The sequence below is a fragment of the Macadamia integrifolia genome, chromosome 1 (assembly GCF_013358625.1).
Source record: "Macadamia integrifolia cultivar HAES 741 chromosome 1, SCU_Mint_v3, whole genome shotgun sequence".
Taxonomy (NCBI): Eukaryota; Viridiplantae; Streptophyta; class Magnoliopsida; order Proteales; family Proteaceae; genus Macadamia; species Macadamia integrifolia.
In genome coordinates this window covers 30,023,612-30,045,513 of record NC_056557.1, presented here as the reverse complement: position 1 = coordinate 30,045,513, position 21,902 = coordinate 30,023,612, and the positions used below count along the sequence as shown (strand labels likewise).

Sequence of the window (21,902 nt, the reverse complement as noted above, 5' to 3'; positions counted from 1 at the left end):
CAGCCAAACCCTGTTCGGGCTTAGGGTGGGTTAAGACTGGTTCGGGTTGACTGGGCTCTTTTGGCACCCTTATTGTCAATGTTGTTTGGTTGTATTTGTCAAGGTGAGGAAAAGGGAATGGGAGTGTTACCTTTTATATGGTAGTAGTTTTTCTATGGTGATCATTGTCCAAGTTTTTCTATGGGACTTGGGGTGGTTAGCCCAGAATTTTATAGGAAGGTAAGTAATATTCGTTTTATTGAAGACGATATAATAGATAGCTTTTTTAAAGTTTTATTATTCATTTAAAAAATTGAAAATTTTAAAAACTAAAAAATTTAAAAATTAGAAAAAAAAAAAAAAAAAAGACTTGGTCCTAAGATGGTTTAATGTTCCTCTCGTTGGGTGGGCATTCCTCTTGATTAAAATGGCACTTCATCAACTCATTCTCAATATTCTCAATACTTACAATTTTTTGGGGGAAATTCAAAGGCTACACCGTGTCCGCCCATTTAACTAATCGGGCTTAGTTATTGAGGGCATGGTACACTATATATTCGGTCGGTCGGTCTCGGGTTATAATCGGGCCACCTTAATCGGGCTTTAGTCGGGCCTTAACCGGGCTACGGACATGTTTAATGTTAAACGGGTGAAAGGCCCTCTTTAAAATGTGCTATTATATTCCGGCCCACTTATGCAAGCCCAAAAAAATGACAATAAATCAATAAATGATACAAAATATAACCATTATTTAAAGTTGGATGTTTGTGCGTCTCATCTAGTTGGTCTACATATTGGTGCAATGCCAACCAACAAAGTTGCACTACTAATCTTTTTTTTTATTATTAAACCCTTGTCCCAAAAAAATTTGTCATCTCTGAAAAACCCAAAAACCTACATTTTAAAGATGTACATGTTTCTACCCAAAAAAAAAAGTTACCTGTTATTGTATTAATCCCTCAATAATTCATATCTCCCAAAGTCATATTTATCATTAAAACTTTTGTAATAAAAATATCGAGTTTTTCAAAGGCCATGGTTAAGGTGGGGAGTGACTGAAGGACATCTAGACCATCCTGTTCATCAATCGATGAAGGAAATCTTTGTCATAATAATAAAAAAATAATAATTCAACCAAATACACATACAATAAAATATGTGGATAAATAAAAAGAGGGGTTATAGAAAATTCAATCAAGTTTCATATATTTGCTTTTTACATGGGCAAACAATTTGAGATTTTTTTTTTTTTTTGGTAGAATAATTTGAGATAGTTAAAAGCTTAGATCAGGACATCTCTTATGTTATTTTTTATTTTTTAGATAGGTAGAGTGAAGGAGATTTATTATTGGGATAGGTAGGCCCCATAAATATTGAGCACAATAAATAATTGTTCTTTACCAATTGAGCTATCCCTTAGGATAAATCCAAGGAGATTTGAAATTTGTACTGCTTGAACAAATACTAGCTTAGCCTACTGGTGGTAGCTCTTTGGCTTGATGAGCCGGCGTCCAAGGGAGGAGGTTGTGGGATCGAACCCTGAGTGCGAGTAAAGCAAAACTTTGCCCGCTAGTGCCAAATTAATTACATTAATTAGCACACTAATCATGCTTATGCATGCCTTCATTGTGCTCCATTAGTTACACCGCTACAATCAATTTTTTGGGGGGAAAATTACAACTATAACCCCTAAAAACTCCCAAATGGGAAGTGAGTGACACTGTTTTACAAAGTCACAGGGAGATTTGAAATTTTTATTGCTTGTACGAATACTAGCTTAGCCTACTGGTGGCAGCTTTTTGGGAATGAATTAGGGTTTTAGACTTCTTACCTTGTGATAGTGGTTCGTGATCAATACTCGTGGGGACTTCTAAATTTACATACAGGTACTCCTCTACTCTTGTTTATGGATCATGAAATGGGGTATCCCATTGATTATCATAGATGAGCCAAATCTTTGTGTGTTCTGAGGGAACTATCATTGATCTTGGTTTTGGGGATTACACCCACACTCGATGAGTACATGATTAATCTCTTTTATTATTCGTACTTGTATTCTAAACACTATAGGGTTGTTCATATGATTCTATAAAGTAGAATCCCTAACAATTGTTATCAGAGCCAATTCAATGGTGTTAGTATTACACCCGAGTCCCGGCAAGTACCAAAATTTATCAGAGGACCATACACACAACCTAGGGCAAGCACCCGCGGAAAGACCAAGTGAGGACAACAAGCATTCAAGGCAACAAACTGCCTTGACCATCGGAAACAAGGCCACCGAAAAACACCTGGGCAGGATCTGGTGGCCTAACAGGCTGCTGGTTGGGTTCTGATGCCCGTGGGCCCCACCACCTGCATCGTGAGCAGTCCCGGATGACCCCACACCTTTCCTCATGACTTGTACTCCATATGAGTCTAAAGAGGTGGCCCTGCATGTCTTGAATGATGGAATAACCTACTTGGACCGGACAAGGACCAACCAAATAAGCCCTCAGGATATTACTTACTATAAATAGGAGAGGTGAGTTCATTTCTCACCTCTCACTTGTCCAAAAACGTGGAAGAGAGATAAGAGAAGAGAGAAAGGAAGAGAAGGAAGGAGAAGAAAAAGGAAAAGAAGGGAGAAGCTCACCTTAACTCCTGGCTTCGCATCCCGCTGTCGGAATCTTGCCAGAGATAGGTGCTACACCCTCTACTACTCTCTCTTTCTTCATTTTGACCTAGTATAGTTGAGCAAGGAAGTGAACCATGACCCCGGCACCTCCCAGAGCTCGGGTGAGTGTCATTTCACTCCCCTCGTGTGATTGGCGAGCTCAACCCAAGTCGGGTGAGCTCCGTCAACACTTGTAACCAAATGACTAGCTAAGGTTTCCACCGTTCGGTTGTTGTATCTCCTAAATGGCTCGGCGGAATCAAAACTTCTTTGGATAAAAATGGAGGTGGGGAGATCCCCCATAAACTCTATGAAACAAATCCCAGCAATATGGCCTGAGCTAGAAAGCCCCAAATCCCTGGGCTCACTTCTGGGAACCCACTATAAACACCCACAGGAAACAGCCTGAGCAGGATCTGGTGCATATTGTCGATTGAGTCCAGGCTCTTAGGAAGCCACTGCCAAGGTCACCGGAAACAGGTCTGATATTTTCAGTGGATTTTAGCCCTGTCTTTTGTGCATATTTCCAGTGACCCTCCCAGAACTGTCAAGAATGACAGGCTTGTCCCCTTGGGGACAAACCTTGTGGTACCCCCTTCGGTGTTTCCGACATCTATTGACATTTGATTACCTTTGTAACTAGGACAGAGACGCGCACATGCAACGAGATCGAAAGTGAGTTGAACATTCGATGATATACTCAGAACCTCTTTTCTCCAAGTACAATCGAGGTGAGGGATGGTTGATTTTAGTTTATGGAGTGTTTCATGTTTTTATAACTACTCACATGTGCTAGAAATTATGAATGCTTTTTAATTGTAAAATGTATATGTAATCTTCATGACATGTTATATTCTTGAATTCTTATGATATGGATTTGAAAATTATGATATGTGATGTATGTTGGATTGTGAGGCGGGATCCGGTGTGTCCGAGGTGGTTCCCGTACCGTGATCGTCGTGTGGATGTTGCATTCATGCATTGATTATGTGCATTAGACTAGATATAGTTGCGGATTACACTTTGTGGCTGATGGTGTTCCGGTATTGTGTACTCCGGGACTATACTTGGAAATGGGTATGCTTTGTGGCCGAAGGTGATTCTTCTATTGCGTAGCCCATACTTAACTACTTTTATGCTAAATAAGTCATAGTCGTGCGTTATACTTTGTGGTCGATGGTGAATCCAGTATTGTGTACCCCAAGACTAAACTTGGAAATGGACACGCTTTGTGGCCGATGGTGATTCCGGTATCACGTAATCTTTACTAACTGTATCATTATGCAACATATGTATGATATTTATGATTAGATGACATTTTCTATGCTACGTCCCCTTGCCAACAGGGGGTAAGGTGTTGGATAACCCAAATGTGGTATGTTTAATGAACATTTTCGGAATTCCACTCCAATGGTACGATGTGATTGTTGTCAAAGGTAGAAAATAGTCCAACGTGGCTGATGGTGGTTCTGGTGTTGTGACTGCCTGGAGGGGTTATCAGGGGTCTGCTGGGTGACCGATGGTTGCATTATGGGATCGGCATACTCCTAATCATGACTAGGGTTTGTATTACTGGGTGATCGATGTGCGAGTTATGGGACCTGGGATACAACCTAATGTGTCGTAGTAACATTTACCAGACTTAGTTGTATGTTAGGTGGTTAATAACTAAATGGATTACATCACCCGCATCATGGACTATGTGTTTGTTTTTGTACTCATGGCATCATAAATTATTATATGTATGTGGTTGATTGTGCTTGATTGTGCATGAACCCCACCCTTCACTGAGCTAGTTGAAAACTCACCTCACATATAAGTTGTCTTTTTAGATAATGATATGGGTATGGTGGTGCCCTTGGGTTGTTACTCGACTCCCTCCAGACCCGAGTATGGAATAGGTAACTGGTGGATGCCAGATGCCAGATGCCGAGGAGCACAATCCGGATTGTGCCTGTGACACCTGTGCATACGTGGCACCTTGAGATGCTTGGTGCCTTCTGTTGATTATTTTGACACCGAACTGACTATTAGTATTCTTTTTGGGCTTATTATTTATAAGTCTTGGATAATTGTAAACAAATAACTTGGTTATGGATATATACTATCATTAAACATTCCCCATTTTGATTTATGATCTGCTATGTTACACTTTGATTTCTCTACAATTGTTCTGGTGGTTTGGTGTTATATGTTGTGAATGTTAAGGTACTATCAGAGATCCGGATATAGATGTAAGAAGGGTAAGCGTCTCACACCATGTTATTCCAATAATGGGGATTGGGGTGTGATAATTATAATCAAGAAAAATCATTTGGAAAACGATTTTGTATGGGATTTGAGTCCCAAATCTAAGAAAATTACCATTTTACCATCGTTTAAAGGTCCCGGATAGGAAAAGTTTCTTCATAAAAGTTGTAGGGGACGAGGGGAGACACAACGATATGTGGCATGATGCCAGAATCAGTTGGACGTGCCGCCATGCACGGGTAGCCAGAGGAGAGTGAGAAAAAAAAAGTTAGTGTTCAATTATGATCTATATTTTTATTTGAATTCTTTGTTGACAAGTTTCCATTATGATGAAGTAGTTAGTAGATATGTTTCTAACCTATTGGTTTAAGCTTCAAGCCTTACTGAATTCAATAATTAAATGAGGATTTTTTTTTTTTAAATTCGAGGATGAGCCCAAATTGAGATTGGTTATTAAAAAAAAAAAGAATTCAAATCTGGCAGCATACTTTAAATTGACCGTACGGGCTCATAAGGATGAATTTTTAGACGCAGTTTTTTGGTTGGATTCATTTTTTCGTGCTCTTTTAATTTGATATATATGACTATGTTTGGTGATCATGGGGACCCAGTTTGTGGAAAATTTACATATGTTGATACTTTTGACATATTCCATTAAACCATTGTTAAATCAATGAACTTGATCGAAACCTTGATGTATCAGGGCTTGTATATTAGCAATAAAATGTATTTGTGATCTGCTATAAGACAACAACCAACGGGAATCCAAAACAATGAAAGGAAAGTCAATTTGCAATTATCTTGTATATTGACTATGCTTGTATACTGTGTAATGACTCCAACCCACAAATTTTAAGCTTCCAAGTGTGGTTGCAAGTTGTTGTAGTGGAATAGATGGAACCCAACAAAGTGGTAAAATCCAAGGTTATTACAATGGGTCTGCAACTCAAAAGTTTTGTCTAATTTAAAAAAAAAAAAAAAAAAGGCAGGAAATTAGGTAATGCTCACTCAAAGGCGACATTATCAAAGATAAATGTAAGCGTACTATAAGTAGACCTTAACCTAGAAGTTGCTACTCACCCAAAGGTGGCAGTAATTTTCAAAAGTTGAATTGTTTCTACAGTCATTGCAGTTTTTGAGTGAATCAGTGCATTTCAGACCCCAAGGTTAGCAACGTAGTTGCGGTTGACGCTCTAGTTATGTTTAATGGTTAGCATTGTAATATTATTTTTAATTTTATTGATATTACATGCTTAGGATGTATACATACCTTAGTTGTCTGTTGAATCAATTTTCTTTCCTTGTGTTGAACCATTGAACTATATATATATATTTAAAAGTGGCTGAGGATATGGAGGTCTACATGTGCCTTAAGGACCTAATTTTTTGTAATAGGAAATCCAAACCAATATTTTGATATTATGCTTTTAAAGCAAAGAGTTTTTCCCTAAATCATACAAGAATGACTTTAGAATGCACCTTGACCAAGTGTGAAGAGCCTTTAAGTGGTTAGGACTATATTAAGAAAAATATGTCCTAGTGAATTTCTATAAAAATCACATTGACCTGACTTAAGGGTACTTTGGATAACCTTGAAGCAGGTATCAAGAGATGGTCCCTTCATGAAAATTGTAGGGAATCGAGTTACGAATCTAATGCAACTAGAATCAGGTCAATCTGGTATCGAACCAAAGAGTTACAACAAAAAATATTGATGAAAGGTCAGAATTACATAGCACTGTCAAACTGTTCTGGCCGAGCCGGTGGGCGGTCGACTGGCTGGAAGCCACGGTCATTTGGCACCTGTCCGATCTATGCGTTCGATCGACCGGTGCCAGTCTGACTGAGATACAACTGGCTCTAACGGCTAGTTTTTTATCCAACATTTCTATGGCGATCGACCAACTACTGAAAGGCGGTCGATCGGTGGACCCAAAATATAATCATTTGAGTGAGATTTCTTGCCTAAAATTTCCCCCTAATCTCACCATAAATACCACTAATGTTCTTAATTAATTAACAATTAATTTCAAGTTTTAGAGCAACTTTTGTGACCATTTGAAAATCAAAATTATTCCACACAGCTCTTGAGCCTTTGGTCATCATCTCATTACAAGTGAAGCTCATGTCTTTTCTCAAAGTCTTCCACCTTTCCATTGGTCAAGTCAAAGCTTAGTGAAGACATACATAAGGTGCAATCATTTCTTCATTATTGCGTTCATCATTGCACTACACAAGAGGTAAACACTCTTTATTTCACTTCTCCATTTTTCATTTTTACAGTAAGTCTGGACTGTACTTAGGTTTGTGTAAAATCCTCTTATCCTTAAAAGAGTTATAAGGTCCCTCTCTACCTCGAAAGAGATTGTAAGGTGTCTCTCTACCTGAAAAGTGGATTGTACAGTTACTTTTATCCTTAAAATATTTTATAAAGGTTTTCCTCCCTACCAACTATACTGAAAGTGAAGAGCTAGTAGAATACCTTACAAGTGGAACTTATAGGGAGTAGACTAGATTTGAATTGAGTCGAACCACCATAAAACCTTGTTGTTGTGTGATTGTTGCAATCTTTATTATTCCGCATATTTTTATTTACAATCACATTTGGGATCCAAAATTCAAAAATGTTTAAATTTCAATAGCATAACCTATTCACCCCTCTAGGTTATTTGACCTGACATGTTTAGTAATCATCCCCATCGATTTGGGGTTTCAATCGATCGGTTCAAGTCGAGTTTACCAATGCACTGGTTTGGGCTTTTTTGAAATTGGGCCGGTTGGCCCATTTTTATTCTGACTTAGCAATTTTGAAATACTTCTCCATGCGACTTGCATAAGACCGGAATTTTTTTTAATTTTTTTTGTAAAATGGAACGAAACTGGGAAGACGGAACTCCATTCTAATGTCGTTTTTTCAGTTTTTTTTTCCACTTTTATTCCAAAAAAATAGAAACGGACTATAAGTGCACCAAACAGAAGATTCCGTTTTTTTGTTTCAATAGAACGAAAAAACTCCAGAAACGCTTTTTTAGAACGATACCAAACGGAGCCTTCCTCTCATCTGAGCAGACAATCTGAGAGACTCAGACCCAAATTCGAATGTGTTAGTAGAGGGAGAAAAGAAGCAAAGAAAATTTCTTCGCTAATTACTTTTTCGCCTCCCCACTCCCCCTTCTTCTCTCTTCTTGTCTGCCGCAGCAATGTTGCCTAGTACGGGTTACAGTAACGGCTCCCTGGTTCCCGGTTCTTCAGAGAAGCGACATGGGCTGAGTCAAAGAGAACAACGGTTCCGTAGAGGTGGTCGAAGCTCGAGAGATACAAGAGGTGGAAATGGGTTTAGGGTTTCTGAGCAGGAGAAACCTCGTTGTACGGAGTTCGATATGGCCTATTTTCAGTCATACTCCCATGTAGGAATTCATGAAGAGATGATCAAGGTATTTATTTTGTGATTCTCATTTGAATCATTTTTTTTTTTCAGTTATGGGTACTGTAAATTAGGTTTCTCTGTGATCTTTTTTGGTTTTGATAGGGCCTGTTCACTTATATATTGTCGTTTTTCCTTTTAAAATTTACGTTCTTTAATGTGTTTGCTCCTTATAATCGGCGCTAAAGTTTGTAATTTCAATGGTTCTATTGTGATTCACAGTGATAGGTGCTGTTTATAATCTTTTCACTTTCTTTGGTTTAGTATCTTTGCAGTTTTCAGTGTTATGGTGTGTTTGTGAGGAAAAAGAAGAAGTGCTTCTTCTTTGTTTATCTTATGATATGGCTTGTTTTCAGCTTTTACATTCTTTGATAGTACATAAAACTAAAAGCGTTAACTGGATGACAATCCTTGGACGTTGATGGGATAGTAGGGTCGGTAGTAAATCTTGCTACCACTTTCTGTTTGTTTCATATGCTGTTTCTCTAAGGTACTTTTCTCATGATGATGCTCTTCACCTCCCTTCTGCATTTAATATGCTTTCAGTTTCTTGTGGAATTCTTGTTGTGCCATTTGATGGATGTTAGTTTCGGTAACACATTGTTGACTTGATTTCTAGATATCTGAAAATGTTTATAAATTTCAAAAATATGGTAAAATTATTAGTTTATTTAAGGTAAAGACTCCAAAGGATCCAAAAAGTGTGTTGTGGTTATAACCGGTCTTTCATTGAATATTATGCATTTTGTGTGCTTTGAATTGTTTGTGATGTGTTGCAACTCATTCTGATCCAAAAACATGCTTTGAAGCACATTTGCCAATTCGGATATTCTTCCCCCCTCATGTGTTTATTTTGATTCCCTATTATGATGTCTGTTTGCTTCTTTTTGATGTTCACTGATGTTTTTAGGATTAATGATATATTTTTTTCATCTTGTAATTTTAGATGTGGTTGCTTGTGTCTCTTTTGGCTTGTGGGTTTTGATTTCAGGGTCTTGTTTTACTGCCGCTTTATGATGAGCGTCACCTTGGTTAATGCTTGTTTAGAAATAGGGCATGACTTGGTTACAATTTCTTTATGTGGATTGTTAGGTTGATGTTTGACATGATTTCTCCGTGTATCAATGGGATGCGATACAGTAAAAAAGCTGATGTGATACCATTCATGTCTCTCTCTCAATCTTTTTCTTCTTCTTTTCCTTTTTCCTTGGCCTTCTCTAGATATATTTTTACAACCATAGGTGGATGACTGGTTGTATTTGACTTGTGGGGATTGTTAAACTGGGGTTATCTCAGGTGTATTGGAAACTGATCATGATGGCAAATTAGATGATGCGTTTCACCATGTTTAAGACTTGTTTAGAATCAGGGCATAACTTGGTTGCACTTTTTTTTTTTTTGGCTATCTCAATTGTTGGGAAATGTGACATGCTTTATTTATGCATCCTTGGGATGTAATGCTGCTTCCATTTTCCTCTCCCCATCAAACTTTTTTTCTTCCCCCTCTAGGCATGTCATTCATCCATGAACCATCAGTGGATGACTAAATGGTCTGCTTGCTTGTTTTGGACTGGTTGGATGGGTTTGAATAGAGCTATATCAAATATGTCAGCAACTATGACCCTTCAGTTTCGTGTTTGGTCCTACTGAAGGTGATTACATTCGAAGCCAAGAATAATAACACTGAAGCAGGAGTAATGGGTATTTGGTAGTCTAAAATCTGAGAAGCCAAGAAAGGTGGGTTTGCATCATCTAATCCTGCAGGAGTCAGTTTAATATCATTGTTAGCGATGCAGCATTCTACCTGAGTTCTGGAAAATTGGGGATCTGTTAAAACACTTTATGGCATCTAATTGAAACCAACTTATTTATTTATTTACATTTTTTTTTTGGGGGGGTGGAGGGGCACATAAAATAAGGATTTTTTCAACTGTGTAACTTTGGTGTCACAATGGGTATAGATTCTTTTAACAAATTGTAAGAAGTTTCAATGATGAATCTAGTGGTACTTTTATTCGTAAGGTTAGAATTAGGCTATTTACTCATTCTGGATGAGGATCTTAGAATTTTATTTTGCTTTTGCTAAATTTACTTAAATGATTTTACTTCTGAGTTTCTCATAAATTGTTATTAAGGGAGCATTCACGATAGGTCTGACTAGTGACTGAATATTTAAATTGAGGCTTTGTCATGGCAATGATTTTTAAGGTTATCAGCTTCAACGCTTATTCAAAATCATTTTTGCAAAACAGCTATATCATCAGTCAAACCTTGGAGCATTTTTTTTGACAAAAGCTTGGAATCATATATTGTTCTGTTTGTTAACCACTAGAAGTTGAAGCATAGTGTTGGTTAAAGTGCACATTTTTGACAACTTACTTCAATTAACTCAACATTCTCTTGTTCAGTTTTGCATCTCACCTCCTTAGGACTTCAGCTTGGTGCAGTGTCTTGTTAGAGTCTTCTGTGAATTAACACCAATAGGTGTATTGACAGCATCGGGCAAGAAAAGATTCTGGTCATTGGCAAAGAGACAAGCAAGAGGATGAAAGAATGTTTTGTTTCTGGAATGCTATGGACTTTGAACAATCTTTCAATCATCCTGGTAATGTAGATTGTAGACTAGGGTAGGGAGTCTCTCCAGGTCTCAACTGCAGGAACTTTTAATCAAAGAACAACCACACATTCACCAAGTAAGTCTAGAACAGAATACAAATCAGGCTGAGATCAGTCAATAAAGATCAGCCCTATCGATCTCTTATTTCAGAAATTCTGCAACTAAAAGGAAACCAGAGAACATAGACTTTAAATCACCAAAATCTGGGACTGAAACAAGGATAAATAATGACCAATATCGTGCACAAAAAATCAGAGGAGTTGATTGAATTTCTGGGCAGAATAACACAATCGGCCAGAACTGGAGAAAATTTCAGATCAGTCAAATCCCTGGTCTGATGATCCTCAAACTAGGATCGATCCTTCCTCTAACCTGGTCTAACAATCGACCAAAAGTTGAGCCTCATCAGGTGGCTAATTCCTTAGATCAGTGAGAGGTCAGTTGGGACTTGGGAGAAATCTGGGTTTCTAAAACCAGAATTAAAGAAGGATCAGATTACTTACCTGAGATGACTGAAGAAGAGCAGCAATAAAGAAAACTAGAAGATAATATGGATCCACTCGGACTTCTCGCCTCAGAGTGTCAACTGGATCAGACACCAGTCCCTAAACCTTGATCACACACAAGGGAGTCTCAACAAAGACCAGTGGCAGCAACAAACTTTTTTTAAATAATTCAAATCGTGGGCTACTAATGAGCCTTCTCTTTATTTATAATAGTGATGGGGTTACAAAATAGAAACTAAACTTAGTTCCCAAAAACGTAAATAGGAAACTAGTAAAATAGAAACTCTTCTAGTTACTAAAACTGAAAATAGAAACTAGGAAAATTAGAAGCTTACATAAAATAGCAACTACTTATTTTAGAAACTAAATAAGACTGAAATTTAGAAACTAATTAATGAAACTAGTGAACCCCATCACTGCCCAACTAAAAAGGAAACTAATGAAAAAAGGAAATTAACTAGTAATCCCGTACTCAATCTTAGAGCCCTCCTTTTAGATCTATAAAAGTGGTCTATTACACTCAAAACACATGGGATCAAAGGCCCAACATGTATGGAACCCAACCCTAGGCTTATTCAATAAAACAAACCTATTTTGGTAATTAATCTGCATCACCCCAGTGAAGAGTTCTGGTTGTCATTGATGTAAATTTAACTGCTATATATAATAACTTAATTAAGATCACAAATTGGACTTTCCTCTTTAGTTCCCAAATGGTTTCAGTAGTTGCTGATAGCCACTGAAGTTGCCACCTTCAATATTTCTGATGATTTTTCTCGAGGTTTTTCTATATATCCAATATCCATTGACTTCCATATTGATTCGAGTGTTCTTGCACAAGATTCTCAACTTCTCTTAATGCACCCTTTCGCCCCCCCCCCCCCCCGGGGACCTATTTTGATAGTAAATGACGAGGAACAGTTAACCTATGTAATAATGATGGAATCAAGGGATGGAAGAAGAAATAATGCAAAGGAGCACAATTTCTGGCATATGCCTGCAGAATTTCTTCACTGATTTAGAGGCACACGGTGACTTGTTTTTTGTCACAGGTTGCAGGGATTGATTATTAGTATACTCAACTTAACTAAGTCAACTGTGGTCGCTACACTTTGTTGTGTTTTTCCTTTCAATTCTATCTGAAAGTTTGATAATTGGTATATTGTGTTTGCCATTTTTTTGAGAAAATAAAAGTTACATAAAAAAGAATTTCTATTACCTATATCTTCAGATCCGTCAGTGTCGATTGCGTAATTGTAATAACTTTTTCCGTGGTTGGTTTGGTGTTCTCTTTATATTTTCCAGAGGAGTTGCTTTTGGGTTGGAATTTGATTGCTTGGATTTGATTAGATAATTCAGTTAGAACCTGAAAAGGGCACTACTAGTTAGTAGGAGGTGATAGTATTCACCCCCTTTCTATTCTTATAGAATGAAATCAGAGATCCAGTTACAAGCTCTCCCTCTCCTGGTATGTGGTTCATAATTATTCTGTGGACCTTATAGGTATATTTTATAACCCTGGATTTACCTAGAAGTCCTTCAATTTCCCTTCTTTTCCTCATCATTGTAGTTTCTTTATTATATTTTATGCTGGTGAGCCAGTCAATTTGATCAGCATTTCCCATTTTCTTTTTCTTCTTCTTAGTAGCATCAGCATCATCATTGCCATTATCATTATCCTTGTCACACCATATCCATGTGCTTCTAATCCTTTTAATCCCTTAAAGTGTTCATCTAGTTTACTAGGTTATTGACGGCTGAGAAGAGGTCCACCCATAGTAAGGTACCCTTCTGTAACATGACGTGACTGTTTGCAGTTCGTAAGTCCTGCAATATGTTACATGCGCGCACGCACACAAACACACATACAAAAAGTGTGAAGTTGCCTATGCATGTCTATGTAACCAGTTGGTTGCCCAGCCGAGTTGGTGCTCCTTGGTTGCCTTGGTGCCGTTTTGGCTACAAAACTGGCTAGGGAAAGATGAGAGAATTGTAGGTGCTATTTACTTTTCTGTTTTTTATTTTGATTTCTGTGTGCCATATAGTTGTGTTATACTGTATCGTGTTTTATGCTCTAAACTTGCAGTGATATGCTTCTGTTTTATTGCTTTCAGTTTGTTGTTTTGAGCTTGTGCTTTGTATCATTGATAATTCATATCCTGTTAGCTGAGGGTGGGGCAAAACCCAAAGCTCAAATTAAGGTATCAAGGAAGCGAGGGTTAATCTCTGTTATCCTATTGAAGAATCCAATATAATTTTTTAGTACATCGGCTTTTCTTTTAAATATTACAGTAATACAGGTCTTAATTTGATATAGAATGGGTCTAGAAGCAACTCAAGCAATATGGAACAAATTTGGCCTGTGGCAAAATTGTCTTGTGGCTTGAGTGGGGATTTTAACGACACTGGTTTGTGCCTTCTAATCATGAAGAACATTGTCCTCAGATGAAATTGTGAAGTATCCAAGAACAACAAATGAAAACTTGCTTCGTCTCTTCGATATAAAGCACATTTAAATATTTAATGCAAAAGTTCTGTTTTGTTCATCCAATTGAAATGGTGGGTTTTCTTTTTGAAGTCTGATTACAAAGGGGATTTGTGCTAATTTTTTTATTAAACCATACAGGATCGTGTGCGGACTGACACTTATAGGAATGCTATTTTTCAGCATCAAAGTTCTATTGCAGGCAAAGTAATGCTTCTTTCTTCTATCTTCTCCTTTTCTTGATTTGACTGTTTTTTGTTATTCCTACAATTTGTTGGCAGAGACATATAGGTGTTACTTGTAGATGGACATGGAGATATAGTGTTGGATATGTTGATCCCCTAAAATCCAGATCTAGGGACTTGGCTTGACACTAATTGATGGCAGGAGTTAAGAAATATCAATAAATTACTAAACAAGTCAGTTATAGAATTCTGTAAATTTAGGTCAGTAATTATATCATCTGCGAGAGAGCTAGCTTGCTCATCTGATCAAATCAAATGGTGGAGTATGGTATCCATGGGTATTTAAGTTAATACACTGGATGGAAAAGTGTAATTACAAAATACCCCTAGATGCTGTTTCCTGTTGAGGAATTGCTCAGGTAAGTCACCTGCTTATGATTAATGATAGTTTATAATTTGTACAATTTATAGCTTACAACTTCTCTATATATTTGTCTACCTCCAAATTGGCAAACCAAAACATCTGTAGTTCCCTCCTAAAACTGCAAGACCTCCTAAGATATTGGCAGAAGAATGCAGAAGCTGATCAAACCATTTTAGTTCTCCTGATCAGGATGGATGACCTCACTGTTGACCAGGAAAATTCAAATGTGCTCACATTGATATATGGCTCAAGCACTGGCTCTTTAAGGAAGAGATTCTTTATTTCCAAGTCTGGTGGTGTCTTAGTCTGAATTGTGTATCTCCTCAACATGAAGAAGAAGTTACAAGTTCCCACGACAAACACTTAGAAAAAGTTGTTTCTTTCTGATGTTGCAGTGGCCAAACTTCATCATGAGGTTGGAAATTCTGATGCCTTGGCCATTTTCTGTGAAGCTTTGACATAGTGAGCTAATCATGGAGCTAGTGCACCCATACTTGCAGCTTAGCTGATGGTTTATAATATATGTTCCATATAGCCTGATAGTAAAGTAACAATACAAATTTCTTCCATTTCTTTCTCAATAGTATTTACACAAATCAATTTGACATGCCAATTAAAGCAGGTTGATCAACCAACTAGCTTCATCCTCAAACGAGAGGAATTGGAGTATGTTCTCCTCTATTCTGAATGTAAAACACTATAGGTTATGGGCTCACCCGGCTGAAGGAGCACACATACATAGAGATTATTTGCACAGTACTTGATGACCTTACTTCAGAAACATCTTCACAAGAAATGCCTAGCTTTACAACATATTGTTGAATTGATTGCTTTCTAGAAGATAGGACCACCAGCATATGAAGCTAGAATATCTATCAATGGTCAAATTTTTTTATCTTTCTATCCATCGCTAACAACATAAACATTGCATCGCAGCCAACTATATTTACTTGGACCCATTTTCTGAAATTTAGGTTTTGCAGCCGTTATTATTTTGTCCTAATTCTTTCGCAGCTAGGCACCACATACCTTGCAATTTTTTTTCTGATGCAATACTTACTCTAAGCAGGGAAGAATGAAATATCATCTAAAAGAGCACCCGATAAAGGGTGTCCGGTTTCAACATTCGGTTCACTATTTGATTTTGATCCGGTTGTATCTGGTTTGGGCCCTATTTTAAAATATTTGGGTACATTTAACATCTTTACTGTGAATTTTTTTTTTTTGTAAGGGTCATAATTTCAGATACTCTACCCATCACCCTGAAAAGCTTGAATGGGTGAAGGGAAACTGCCTCCTAGACAAAATAGCTACTTCAGTTGAATTTTTTCCCCATTTTTCCCTGAAAGTTATATGTTTCAGTTGGATGTTTTTATTTTGGTGCAAAGACCCCCACAATAGGGGACTTCCCTAGTTACATTTTTAACTTGTTTTGGTAAAAAAATTGGAGGTTTACCAAAAAAACATTTGCATATTATGGACATCAAAGTGTGCCCATGTGTTGGGTTGTGTGCGGGTCCTCCTTTCTATGCCGCATTGGACGTCCAACGACTAGAGAGGATTTGAATCCTTGTGAGAAATGTGCTCTGTTGACAACGATAGAGGACAAGTGGTGATTGGCTACTCGTTTTAAATATGTTATTCAATTTTCAACGCACAACTCACTTCTATAGAATTATTTTCTTGCATCAAAGCCGGCATTGCCTCCTGGTCTCGAAGACTTGGGAAGACAGAAGGGAGCACTGAGCAATGGGGGTTGGGAAGAGAATGAAGATAGGTTGCAGGGAGCTTCAATGGTAGGATGAAGGGAGCGGGGGATATGAAACGATTCGCATGCTCAAAAAAGTCTTTCCAAAAGAAATTGTACGACCCGATTAGAAACAGAAACGATGTCGAAAGGTGTGCTCCGTGTCTTTGCTGAAGGGATGTTCACTTGTGTGTGATAACTGCCAGTAGGATTTTTTCCCTGTCAGATGTCCTCGAGCGTGTCAAATCTTTCTCGAATGGTGGCTGTAATGATGGGATCACAAAGGTTGCATTTGGTAGTCATTCAGCTCCAGAAATGATGTTTTGTGTCAAAAATAGAATTTTCAGTTTCTGTGTCAAAATGCTGTTCTAAAACAAAAAAATGGTGTTTGGTGAAGCTGTTTTAGGAACGATTAACCTAGTTCACTTTTTCTGTCCTTGGAACGAAACTGAAATGACGGAACAGGGTTTCGTCGTTCCATCATTTTGTGTTTCTAGTGTTTTTTTTCCCCTTTTTGTTTCAAAAAATCGAAAACACCAAGTTGACACCAAACGATTTATTCCGTTTTTTTGTTCCCATGGAACGGAAAAATGCCAGAAAAGTTTCTCTGGATGATTACCAAATGCAGCCTAAGTCACTTCGCGTCATCAAAAATCAAAATTTAGAGAAATTTTTTTGTTCTCAATGAGTTTGACTGATCAAATGTGTTATTTTTATTTGAGACTTTTTGTATTAGGTATAGCACAAAACCAAATTTCTAACAAATCTAAGATTACTTAAATCTGAGTTATTTAAAGCGCACGAATGCTATTAAAATTGCTTGAATGAAAATCATTTTATGAACATCATAACAAAAGATTATTTTGTCGGACTTTTGATGATGCAGATAAGACATTTAATGGGCTTATTTTATTGCAAATAAGCATTGGATTGGGTTATGTATATGTAGGGCCTTTGATCCCATGGGTTTTCTTTGTAATGGGCCACTTTAATGCGCCAAAAGTATGGGTAAAAAGTAAGAAAACGGTAGGGGTGTCAAAACCTAGCCCAAATCGATAAAATCGATCGAAAATGACCGATAAAATCTGAACCGAACCAAACCAAGCCAAACCAAACCAAACCGATCCTTATTGGGTTGGTTTTGGATTGAGATATGTTGAGACCGGCTGAAAACTGGTCCAAGCCGAACCGACCAATAACCAAACCGAATTAAACTGATAAAAGAATAAATGATTATGAGATTATAAATTGGTGAATTGACTATCCATTTTTTTACAATATTAGTGAGAATATTTTTTATTGTAAGGAGAATTGTCACAAATCATTGAACATTAGGTTATGAATAGAGAAATTGATTTGTAAGTTGTAATAATGCTTCAATTGATTTCCTTGTTCATTATACATAACTAGTTGGATAGTTAATGAATGATTGGATAATATGGTTCGTTTTGTGATTTCAATATTAGTTATCTTCTTAGTAATTTGTTCTCAATTGGTTTCGATATTAGTTATCTTTCCCTTGCAACGATAAACCATGATTTAATCATAAATTTAAAGTGTTTTTTTCGTCAAATCTTGTCGTTGTAAGTTATGAATGTAAGATTTCATTATGGTTCAAACCCAATAATAAACCGATCTAAATCGATATTAACCCGATATTGAAAAATCGAAATAAACCGAAATAAATCGAAACCAAAATGGACCAATATCGAAACTGATCGAAAATTGAAGTTCCTTAATGGATTGGTTTTGGTCTCCCTCATTCCTAGATGAAAACCGATTCAACCCGACCGAAACTGAATCAAACCAACCGATTGACACTCCTAGAAAACGGGATTTAATTCATTAGTTTAGTTAGAGTCCTGTTTTGAGTCTATTTCCTTTGCTATTTCAGTTTCCTAGTCCTTTATGTTTTCAAATTAGTTAAGGATTGGGTTAGGCCTTTCCTTTTTAGTGTTTGAGTCAGTTTTGAGTCTTTTATAAAGGTTGTAAGGGGCTGCAACATTGAACGCGAATTTATTAATGATAAAAAACAAAAGATGACTTATACTATTGTGCTGTGGGATGCAGTTGGGTGAGATTCCCTAGGTGAGATGCCTAAACCTGAGGGATGAGATGCCCATTCACTAGTTCTTCTTCCCCCTTCTCAACCCTCCATCGAAATCTCCTTCTTTTCTTATATTCCTTTTATTTATTTGTTGTGACAGAGTGTTTAAGAGCTAGAACCAAGCCTTTGGAGGACATCTTCTCTATTCAACTAGAATTTCAGATCCTGCCTGGGATTAGAACCACTCTAGTTCTACATTATTGGTTTTTAGCAATGTTTTACCATGGGAAGATTTATGAAATTTTCAGAATTGAAAAAAACCCTAGCATTTGAAAGTTGAAAATCGCCACTACAACAAAAAATCCAGTTTTTGTTCTTGGATTGGGGGTTGACCTTTTATCCTTTTGGAATTTGATTTTTAAACTAATATATTGGATTCAAATAGGGGTATTTGCTTATTTATGAGTAATATCTAAAGTAAATGAAATAACAAATAAGTGCCAAAATAGAAGGGGACATGCATTGCACTAAGGGGACAATTGCCTAGGCCCCAGGCAAACCGTTTGGATGCCAAGGCATTGCCTGACTACTATAAAAGAAACGCTAAGAAGCTGTTACCCTTGTTATTGCATAGCATTGTTGAACTACTTGTAAGTCATATGCATGGATTAGTTTGTACCTTGTACTGTAGGAACATTACCATGTTGTACAGCCATGGGTATGATCATCGAAGCCTGATATGGTCCCTTGTGCTCTCTCTTAAAACTGTGGGATGTTTACATCATGTGTCTTCTGGAAGCATAGAATTTGTAAATGTCCTTTCTTATTTCAAATTTTATTTAAGTTTCCTTGAGGTATGAAGGGACCGATGCAAATAGGCTTCATAAAACTGTATGTATTTTGTTTAGTTCATTTATTTGTGCACCTGTATTTGCAGGTTGTAGTGGATGTTGGTTGTGGCACAGGCATTCTATCAATATTTTGTGCGCTTGCTGGTGCAAAACGGGTAATTAATTTGGTTTTGGAGTTTTAGTTTAGTTCTATAAAACCCTTGGCTTACAAACTGTATTACTTTCAGAAAATATGGAAAATATAAACCTCAAATGACTGTAGCTATATTGTACAAATGCAAGAAATAATCATTTGATCCTTTTGCGAAACCTTTTTATACCCAGCCTAATCATTGAGTAGAATATTGTAATTAGAAATGTCATGATGCGTTTGACAAAAAATAGTTGTCATGTTTGTATTCACTCTAAATTAGTTGATTCACCGTTTAAATTTCGTTGGGTACCTGAATGTGAAATTCTATATCCCAAATTAAGGATTAGTTCTCTCTCTATCCATTATTATTGTTATTCCTTTGAATCAGGAACAGCAAGATCGTAACTTTCTCAAAACAGTAAGGATGTACTTACAATTAAGGCCATGTCCTAATCCCCTAGAAAAACCTAGCCAAAGCTATAAGTAGCATATTCAGCTGAGGTAACAAGTAATGGTAGATACATTTACCTATCAGAAAAAAAGTAAGGTAATAACATCAATTGAAAAACAAATTCAGTTGGAAGCACTACTGTTCCTATTTCCCGAGCAAATTCTTTACAAGCAACAATATCATTCTAAAAGAAAATCCCCACAGAGCCCAGTTAACTATTAGCAATAGAGTTTGGCTTGGCCGGCTGATGGTTTTTAATTCTCTTTACAAGCCAAAGCTCCATTAATTAGATACCTGACCTGTATCAGCACACTTCCCGAGGGAGAATTTTAGGATTTTATTTAAACCTCTTTATTCCTTTGCTTCCATAAACACCAGAGCACAAAATATGGTTATAGATTCCACTGGAAATCTTCTTTCTTACCATATCCATACTCTTATGCCACTGAAATAAGTAATGAATCAACATCTGTTGGCCAAGCATATAAATGCAGATAAGTCACTTAATGGGCTTATTTTATTGCAAATAAGCCTTAGGTTGGGTTATATATTTGTTGGGCCTTTGATCCCATGGGTTTTATTTGTAATGGACTACTTTGATGGGCCTAAAATATGGGTAGAAAGTAGGAAAACGGGATTTAATTCATTAGTTTAGTTTAGTCTTGTTTTGAGTCTATATTCTTTGTTATTTCAGTTTCCTGGTCAGTTTAGTTTTCTCAATTAGCTAAGGATTGGGTTAGGCCTTTCGTTTTAGTGTTTGAGCCAGTTTTGAGTCTTCTATATAAGTTTGTAAGGGGCTACAACATTGAACACGAATTTGATTGAATGAAAAAAAAAAAGCTTTGTGCTGGAAAACTGTGAGATGCAATACTGTGAGAGACAACTTGGGTGAGATGCCCTGGGGAAGAGTGAGACACTTGACCCAACCTATTCCCCTACCCGCATTCTTCCCTTTATTCTCAATTTTTTGTTATATTCATTCTATCGGTCCCTGAATTTGATTTTTATTGAATTTACAAAAAATCCTACCTAGGATTGGATCATTTGTGACCCAATCTTACGTTATTTCATATCAGAGCCTAGCCAGAACAAAGATGGAGCCACGTGAATTTCGTGAGAAAATTTCTTTGTACATGTTCCTTGATCGGGTAAAGGAATTGAACATCTACTTTGACTCCAACCTGACAGAGCCACGACGACTTCAATATGCTTTCTCCCAAATGAGTGATTACGCTCGAATCAAATGGAGAATCTGTGAAAGGCAACCATAAGCTCAAGGTTGTAAGCCTAGAACTTGGGAAGAGATGGAGTATGAGTTGGCGGGCATATACCTATCTAAACTTGAACAAAGTATGTACTTCCCTCCAATTACATGCCACCCACAAGTGACAAGAGCATGAAGGAATTATTAGACCACGTGATCACTATGTTGCAATAAATTGAAAAGAAGCAACATGAGAGGACACTTCCAACCAATGAACTAGAGTCAAAAGTTGAGGTTAGTGTTGAAAAAATTAAAAAGAAGCTAGAATTTTGTTGCTTTTGCTTCAGTATCTCCATTCCTTCACTCATTGAATCTTAAAGAGTAGAGAATATTACCTCTTCATTTACATTTGGAGTTACTTTTCTTCTCAAGAACCATTTTAAATAAAAAAAATCTTCTCAAACCCATTTTTTATGGAAATATCATCAACAATTGTTGGTTTACATTGGTTTATATATATATATATATATCACTGATCTATGAATTCAAGGAGGGAAATATATTTTTCAATTTTTTTTTTTTTTTTTTTTTTTTTTTTTAAATGAATGATGTATACTGACCATAGTTTTTAAGGCAGTAAGGCGACGGAGGCGTTTGAGGGTCTTTCGAAGCGCCTTAGCGATAAGATGGGCATAAAGCGTTGCCTTATTGACTAAAACGTTCTTATGTAATTTTTTTTATAAAACCAATCTATTTGGCTCAAATCCTAGTTGAATCCCATAACTCATATGTTAAATAAATATTAAAGGTTCATATTCATACCAATGTAAGATATTCATCAAGAAAACAAATCAATAAAGTGAATAAACTAAGTTCATCTTCATCAATCATCAATCATCAATCATCATAACATATTAACATATAATATAAATACATAATTATG

At 36.8% G+C, this 21,902-nt stretch overlaps 1 protein-coding gene across 2 annotated transcripts in view; it reads left to right on the top strand.

The window, feature by feature from the left end:
• Nucleotides 1-7,942: 7,942 nt before the first annotated feature.
• The window catches only part of LOC122083674 (probable protein arginine N-methyltransferase 6), a 76,155-nt gene continuing 62,195 nt past the window's right edge, over nucleotides 7,943-21,902 (top strand). For both annotated transcript variants that reach the window (XM_042651555.1, XM_042651548.1), the window contains exons 1-3: nucleotides 7,943-8,319; nucleotides 14,059-14,124; nucleotides 19,258-19,326. In XM_042651555.1, coding sequence (XP_042507489.1) covers nucleotides 8,086-8,319; nucleotides 14,059-14,124; nucleotides 19,258-19,326 — 369 coding nt within the window. In that variant the 5' untranslated portion in view covers nucleotides 7,943-8,085. The remainder of the gene's footprint in view (nucleotides 8,320-14,058; nucleotides 14,125-19,257; nucleotides 19,327-21,902) is intronic.